An 8,804-nucleotide genomic window follows, 5' to 3' on the forward strand; every position below is an offset into this window, starting at 1 on the left:
CACACACACACACAAACACACACACACACACACAGACACACACATACTACATGAAATTATGCCTACTGTAGTTTCTCCAGTTTGCAGTTTTGATGAGAAAGAGCAGAACATAAAAGTTTCACTCCTGAGTCTCCCAGCAGCTCATTGTTACTCAGCTTCAGCTGTGTGAGACTTGAGGAGTGTGAGGTCAGGGCAGAGGCCAGATAGGAACAGCTCTTCTCTGTCAGGTCACATTCATCCAGCCTGGGAGAAACATCATGATACATCTGAATATTAGTAATCATTCCTTTACCCCTCACACACACACACACACACACACACACACACACACACACACACACACACACACACCCACACACACACACACACACACACACACACACAAAATGATGCTTACTGTAGTTCTTCCAGTTTGCAGTTTTGATGAGAAAGAGCAGAAAATAAAAGTTCCACTCCTGAATCCAACAGCTTATTGAAGCCCAGGTCCAGCTGTGTGAGACTTGAGGATTGTGAGGTCAGGGCAGAGGCCAGATAGGAACAGCTCTTCTCTGTCAGGTTACAGTCATACAGCCTGAGAGAAACATCATGATACATCTCAATATTAATCATCATTTCTCCAGCCCTCACACACACTTGGGGATACAAACACACACATACACATAAACACACACACACACACACACACACACACACACACACACACACATGGACACACACACACACAATGTGACGTCAGGACAGAGGCCAGATAGGAAAGCACTGGCCTACCAGGTATGCGGATGCTGAAGACTGTAGAGATGCTCTCTCTATTCCATGGCAGTGATTAGGTGCAGGTGCTGCAGTAAGCAGTAGCTCACAAGACATATGCTGGGTTCAACAGTAAGCAGTAGCTCACAAGACATATGCTGGGTTCAACAGTAAGCAGTAGCTCACCAGACATATGCTGGGTTCAACAGTAAGCAGTAGCTCACAAAACATATGCTGGGTTCAAGACAACAGTAAACACGGTAAACCCAACCTGGGAAATTTCCACTTCGGGGAAAAATATGTGTTCACCAGATCAGCTTGAAAATGAATGCCCCGCCCCCCCCCCCCCCCCCCCCCCCCCACACACACACACACACAGTGTTTTACTCACTCCGCTGATGTGGAAGATGTGACCACTTGCACCAGCTTCTGCAGAACTTCATCAAGACTGAGGAGTTCAGTCAGATCTTCCTCTGGTGTCTTTATGTACTTCTGCAGGTCAAACTCATCCAGCTGCTCTTCTGACATCTTAAACTCAAATCTGCTAGTCTCCCACTTTCCTGGTAAGAGCATGTCCACATACAGAGTTCCTGATCTCCTGTCAATGTCCTCCACTACAGCATGGTGATTCAGCTCATTCAGACAGTAGAACAGGTTGATCTTTCTGTCTGATTTATTCTGATCTCTGATCTTCTGTTTGACACACTGGGCTGTATGCTCTGAGCTCTGTGATTGGCTTCTTGTCTGGGGCAGTAGGTGACATAAGAGATTCTGATTGGACTCCAGTGAGAGGCCCAGAAGGAAGCGGAGGAAAAGGTCTAGGTGTCCGTTCTTACTCTGTAAGGCCAGATCCACTGCAGTCTTGTGTAGGTCATGAAGTGTTGCAGCTCTGAACAGAGCAGAGAGCTGAAAGGTTTGCTGTTGGTCAGGCATGTTTCTCTCTCTGTTGCTGAAGCACAGGAACACATATAAAGCTGCAAGAAACTCCTGAATACTCAGATGCACAAAGCTGAACACCTTCCACTGGTACAGCCCAGCCTCCTCTCTGAAGATCTGAGTACACACTCCTGAGTACACTGATGCTTCTGTGACATCAATGCCACATTCTCTCACGTCTTCCTCATAGAAGATCAGATTGCCCTTCTCCAGCTGTTGGAAAGCCAGTTTCCCCAGTTTGAAAATCATCTCTTCATCTCTCTCTTTTCTCTCTGTGTACTTTTTATTTTTCATGCTTGTCTGAATGATCAGGAAGTGTGTGTACATTTGAGTCAAAGTCCTTGGCATTTCTACACTCCCCAATTCAGCTGATGTTCTCTCCACAACAGTGGCAGTAATCCAGGAGAAGACTGGAATGTGGCACATGATGTAGAGGCTCCTGGATGACTTCAGGTGTGTGATGGTTCTGCTGGCCAGGTTCTCATCACTGATTCTCTTCCTGAAGTACTCCTCTTTCTGTGGGTCGTTAAATCCCCTTATTTCTGTCACCTGGTCCACACACTCAGGTGGGATCTGATTGGCTGCTGCTGGTCGGGTGGTGATCCAGAGGAGAGCAGAGGGAAGCAGATTCCCCTTGATGAGGTTTGTCAGCAGCACGTCCACTGAGGCTGGCTCTGTCACATCACAACTCCTCGGGTTGGAGTTGAAATGTAGAGGAAGTCGACACTCATCCAGACCATCAAAGATGAACATGACATGCTCTAAACCAGAGAAGAATCTTGGATCTGTAATTTCTGGGAAAAAGTGCTGAATAAGCTCCAACAGACTGAGTTTTTTCTCCTTCATCAGATTCAGCTCTCGGAAAGGGAGAGGCAATATGAAGTGGACATCCTGATTGGCTTTCCCTTCAGCCCAGTCCAGAATGAACTTCTGCACAGAGACTGTTTTTCCAATGCCAGCCACTCCCTTTGTCAGCACTGTTCTGATGGGTTTTTCTTGTCCAGATAAAGGTTTAAAGATGTCACTGCAGTTGATTGGTCTGCCCTGTGCTGCTTCTCTCCAGGATGATCTCTCTATCTGTCTGACCTCATGTTCATCATTGACCTCTCCTCGTCCCCCCTTTGTGATATAGAGCGCTGTGTAGATCTCATGGAGGAGTCTGGCATCTCCCTGCTTTGTGATTCCCTCAGTCAGACACTGAAACTTCTTCTGAAGATGGGATTTGTGGATCTGCTGCATTTCCACATTTACTGTACCGGGTTGGTATCTGTGTGTAAAAAACAATCAAATATGAAATAACTTGTTGACTGTAATATCAGTTTAACTTTAGTGTCTGCACAGCAGTAAAGCAGGAATGTAGTCTATGTAACTGCCACTCTGTCTGAAGAGTTTCCCCCTAATGTAGTCTATATAACTGTCACTCTGTCTGAAGAGTTTCCCCCTAATGTAGTCTATATAACTGCCACTCTGTCTGAAGAGTTTCCCCCTAATGTAGTCTATATATCTGCCACTCTAGCTGAAGAGTTTCATATAAACTACCCTCAGCACTGTGTCCCCCTAATGCTCTTCTCTCATGTGATTGCTGATGAATTGACTTGCTTCATATTTCCTCTGCAGTCGTTCTCTCTCACTCTCACTACATTTCACCTGCTGACACAGGAGGGCTGCTGGATTTGTGCTTGTCGCTCCAGATTATCATTATGTCACTTTACTGACTTGTTCCTGCTCTGCAAAGAAATGTATAATTTGACAATTCCCACTGTCACCTGCCTGGGAGAATGTTATTTTAGGGGATTGGCTGGTGTCTTCAGGTATAAAACCAAGCACTTTAGAGTGTTTAAGTCTCTCTTTGTCTTTCTTCTTTCTCTTTCCCTGCTGCTGTTTCTCTTTGAGTGTGTGTGTCTTTAAGAGTGGGAATCCTCTCTAATTATTGTTTACTATATTTCATATTTCAAGATGTAATCATTTTAATTCAATAAGTTGGAAACATTTCGTCATCTTTTTTAAAGTCTTGGAAAACTGGTTTGGACAGAATTGTTATATACCAGAGGAATTTACTGAAATGGTTCAACTAGCATGAATGAGGAGTAAAAGATCTGCATTTCACACACACACACACACACACACACACACACACACACACACACACACACACACGTGGACACACACGTGGACACACACGCTCGCACACATGCACACACATCTGAAGTATGTGTAAAACAAAACAAAAAACACAAAAGGTGAAAATCCCATTTTGTCTGCAATACTTTGACATAACATGTTATGAAATTTCAAAGAATATTACTGATTTAATGGATAATATCTATTTGATTTAAAATATTTCCACAGTGTCATTTTGAAGATCTTTCTTTAACTATATTCATTTACTTATGAAGCCATTTTGATTTGAACAGCAAAGTCAGACATGACAGGTCAGCCTCTGGTCTGTCTTATACTGCCACCTTCTGACAACATAGTGGTACTGCAATGATCACTACTACATTTTGAAAAACCTACAAAATGTACTGAAATGGTTCTCAAGATCAGTTCTAGCATTTCACCCTTAGGGGGGCTTAGGCTTGTGACAATGTGAAGGCTAACATCCTCATCAATCAATCACATCAGTGAATGGATTTTGTCCGTCTCCTTTAATATCTAGATACTATAAACTAGATATTTAAGAAATATCTATAACTTCCCATCTCATATAAATATCTAGAACAAAAAAACAAGTAAAACACATTTGGTAAACTTTTACACTTCAAATGACTGTATGGATGATTGTATTTCCTGTGGAAAGTCCTCATTACTACTCACCTCTGACCAGCAGGGACACCTCCTTCTGCAAATAGAAGTGGATGACCCATGGACTGGTCACTCTTCATGGACACACAGCTCGGTACGGGAGAGTGTGATCTCTTCTGCTGGATGGAGCTGTGTTTCAGGCACACACACACACACACACACACACACACACACGCGTGCGCACACACAGACACACACACACACACACACAAACACACCAACACAATGTTATCAGCAGTATAGGTAAAAGTAAGAAAATCACTAGTCAAAATGAACTAAATCCTATTTTTGCCTACAATAACATTTTATCCAAATTAATGGAATATTATTGATTTTAAATAATTCAAGGGAACAAATCTATTTGATTTCAAATATTTCCAGTGTCACCCTGAAGATCTTTCTTTAACTCTATTAACCCTTGTATGGTATTCATTTTTTTGTTACACAGAAGGTGTTGTGGGTCTGGTGGACCCGCTCGATTTTTGGGTGTTTAATTTACTTATGAAGCCATTTTGATTTGAACAGCAAAGTCAGAGATGACAAGTCAGCCTCATCTGTCTCATACTGCCACCTTCTGACAATATTGGGGTACTGCAATGATCACTACTACATTTTTTTAAACCTACAAAATATACTGAAATGGTTCTCAAGATCAGTTCTAGCATTTCACCCTTAGGGGGGCTTTGCTCCGTATGACAATTTGAAGGTTAACATTGTCAATTCATTAATTTCATCCATCTCCTTTACAGGTAATTTACTCTTATTATATATATACAGTATAATGTTTACTTTTCAGGGCTAAAGCCCAAATACAAATATGTGGAACCGCCCATCTCATATAAATATCTAGCATAAAAGACAAGTCAAACACCTTTGGTACACTTTTATACTGAAGGTGTACTTCAAATGACTGTGTGGATGATTGTATTTCCTGTGGAAAGTCCTCATTACTACTCACCTCTGACCAGCAGGAACACCTCCTTCTGCAAATAGAAGTGGATGACCCATGGACTGGTCACTCTTCATGGACACACAGCTCAGTACGGGAGAGTGTGATCTCTTCTGCTGGATGAAGCTGTGTTTCAGGCACACACAAACAAACACACACACACACACACATACACACAGGCACACACAAACAAAGACGCACACACACACATTCACCCACACACACACAAACACACCAACACAATGTTATTAGCAGTATAGGTTAAAGTAAGAAAATCACTACGGTCAAAATGAACTAAATCTTATTTTTGCCTACAATAACATTTTATCCAAATTAATGGAATATTATTGATTTTAAATAATTCAAGGGAAAAAATCGATTTGATTTCAAATATTTCCAGTGTCACCCTGAAGATCTTTCTTTAACTCTATTAACCCTTGTATGGTATTCATTTTTTTGTTACACAGAAGGTGTTGTGGGTCTGGTGGACCCGCTCGATTTTTGGGTGTTTAATTTACTTATGAAGCCATTTTGATTTGAACAGCAAAGTCAGAGATGACAAGTCAGCCTCATCTGTCTCATACTGCCACCTTCTGACAATATTGGGGTACTGCAATGATCACTACTACATTTTTTTAAACCTACAAAATATACTGAAATGGTTCTCAAGATCAGTTCTAGCATTTCACCCTTAGGGGGGCTTTGCTCCGTATGACAATTTGAAGGTTAACATTGTCAATTCATTAATTTCATCCATCTCCTTTACAGGTAATTTACTCTTATTATATATATACAGTATAATGTTTACTTTTCAGGGCTAAAGCCCAAATACAAATATGTGGAACCGCCCATCTCATATAAATATCTAGCATAAAAGACAAGTCAAACACCTTTGGTACACTTTTATACTGAAGGTGTACTTCAAATGACTGTGTGGATGATTGTATTTCCTGTGGAAAGTCCTCATTACTACTCACCTCTGACCAGCAGGAACACCTCCTTCTGCAAATAGAAGTGGATGACCCATGGACTGGTCACTCTTCATGGACACACAGCTCAGTACGGGAGAGTGTGATCTCTTCTGCTGGATGAAGCTGTGTTTCAGGCACACACAAACAAACACACACACACACACACATACACACAGGCACACACAAACAAAGACGCACACACACACATTCACCCACACACACACAAACACACCAACACAATGTTATTAGCAGTATAGGTTAAAGTAAGAAAATCACTACGGTCAAAATGAACTAAATCTTATTTTTGCCTACAATAACATTTTATCCAAATTAATGGAATATTATTGATTTTAAATAATTCAAGGGAAAAAATCGATTTGATTTCAAATATTTCCAGTGTCACCCTGAAGATCTTTCTTTAACTCTATTCATTTACTTAGGAAAGCCACTTTGATTTGAACAGCAGTGTCAGACATGCTCATTACTACTCACCTCTGACCAGCAGGAACACCTCCTTCTGCAAATAGAATTGGATGACCCATGGACTGGTCACTCTTCATGGACACACAGCTCGGTACGGGGGAGTGTGATCTCATACTCAACCTTGCCAAACATCTGATCGAGACAAATGGCCATTACATAAATACAAATGTATTCAGGCGCAAATCATGCTAGCAGGTTGTTTTCCACTGATGGAAATTGTTATTACTATTAATAATATACTTGCATATTCTGCCTTTATTTGTATTTCTTGTACCTCTTTTTGAGAAAATAAATGATGCTAATTATTTGTATTATTATTATTATTATTATGACTTTTATTATTTGTATGATGATTATTATTATTAATGGTGTCTAAAAGGGAGAAAAACATACAGTAGGTCAAAACTTAAATAGTAATAGTCATCCAATCAGCTGTCGTTGCCAGGCAGAAATGATGCTACTTTCCACACTAATGAAGAGCTACAGCAGGAAGGTGATTGTTTTATCCCACACACTGACAGACATTTATTCTGCTTTTAGTTATGCATAATGAATACTCAATTGTCTTAATGCCTTTTATTACCATTTACATTGTTTTACTTATTTTACTTATTTAAGCTGATCAATGAAATTAAAGATGTATTACACTAATTAACAAACAAAAAAGACAAATATGTATGTAAATATATTATTATTGTTGTTGTTGTTGTGTTGTTGTTGTTGTCTTACCCCAGAGGCTCATCATCATGGTTCTCTTCTTCACTGGAACTCATTTTGGGGCAAATACACCCCTTTTCCTGGGATATCCCTCTCCTGGTATTATACTGGAGAATGAGAGAGAAAGACACACATACACAGAGTGTCACAAAGTGTAACCAAAACTAAGAAAAAGAGAGCATATTACTCCAATTCTCAGGTCCTTGCACTGGCTCCCAGTTAGATACAGAACTGAATTCAAAGTATTAATTACTGTCTATAAGTCAATAAATGGTCAGGGCCATAAACATATATATACAGTATATATATACAGTGGGGAAAATAAGAAGTCTTCTTTTCTACAAGAAAAGTCTGACATCTGTGCTTGCCAACAAGGGTTATTCCACCAAGTACTAAGTCATGCTTTGCTAGGGGTTCAAATACTTATTTTCTGCATCAAATGCAAATTAAGTCATAAATGTTATAAAATGCAGTTTTCTGGATTTGTTTGTTGATATTCTATTTCTCACTGTTAAAATACACCTACCATTACAATTATTGATCACACATTTCTTTGCAAGTGGCCAAACTTGCGAAATCGGCAGGGGTTCAAATACTTATTTTCCCCACTGTATATATATTAGTGCTCTCAAACGATTCAAATATTTAATCGCGATGAATCGCATTTATGTCATAGTTAACTCAAAATTAATCGCGATTACAGTTTTTTACGATTGGATAGACACTAAAATCAAAAGTATTACACAGTTATCAAAACCTTTACTCAAGGAGAAAAACAACAGCTCAGATTTGCACCACTATAAGCATATGTCAACATCACACTTTTTGCGAAACAATACACACAAGTGATTTGCAAAACACTAAACACACTTGAATGCTTTAGACACAGAAGTATATCAAGAGGTCACTTCCTTGCAATTCCAAAACACTGACTGTCAAATTACAACACTTATGAGCCTGTCAAATAAACACAGCCATCAAGTGCGCAAACACATGATTGCTTAATTGTAGACACACCAAACAGGTTTAAGCACTATAGAAATGCAGCAGATGAGTACATCTGTCTTCAATCAAAATGGAAGGAGTCAGAAGAAGAAGAGTGAGGATGAGAGGAGGAATCCACAGAGGAGGAGAAGGAGGAAGAGGAAGACCTGAAGCAGGAGGAAAACGTGCTCAAAGAAAAAGAAGACCAAATT

At 40.1% G+C, this 8,804-nt stretch overlaps 1 protein-coding gene across 1 annotated transcript in view; it reads right to left on the reverse strand.

The window, feature by feature from the left end:
* Positions 1-1,134: 1,134 nt before the first annotated feature.
* The window catches only part of LOC122133143 (protein NLRC3-like), a 383,696-nt gene continuing 376,026 nt past the window's right edge, over positions 1,135-8,804 (reverse strand). Inside the window, exons 2-6 of the mRNA XM_042708638.1 lie at positions 7,621-7,715; positions 6,901-7,023; positions 6,415-6,531; positions 5,447-5,563; positions 1,135-2,950 (exon numbers count right to left, since the gene is read on the reverse strand). Coding sequence (XP_042564572.1) covers positions 1,135-2,950; positions 5,447-5,563; positions 6,415-6,531; positions 6,901-7,023; positions 7,621-7,664 — 2,217 coding nt within the window. The 5' untranslated portion in view covers positions 7,665-7,715. The remainder of the gene's footprint in view (positions 2,951-5,446; positions 5,564-6,414; positions 6,532-6,900; positions 7,024-7,620; positions 7,716-8,804) is intronic.

Source organism: Clupea harengus, chromosome 9, assembly GCF_900700415.2.
Source record: "Clupea harengus chromosome 9, Ch_v2.0.2, whole genome shotgun sequence".
Taxonomy (NCBI): domain Eukaryota; kingdom Metazoa; phylum Chordata; class Actinopteri; order Clupeiformes; family Clupeidae; genus Clupea; species Clupea harengus.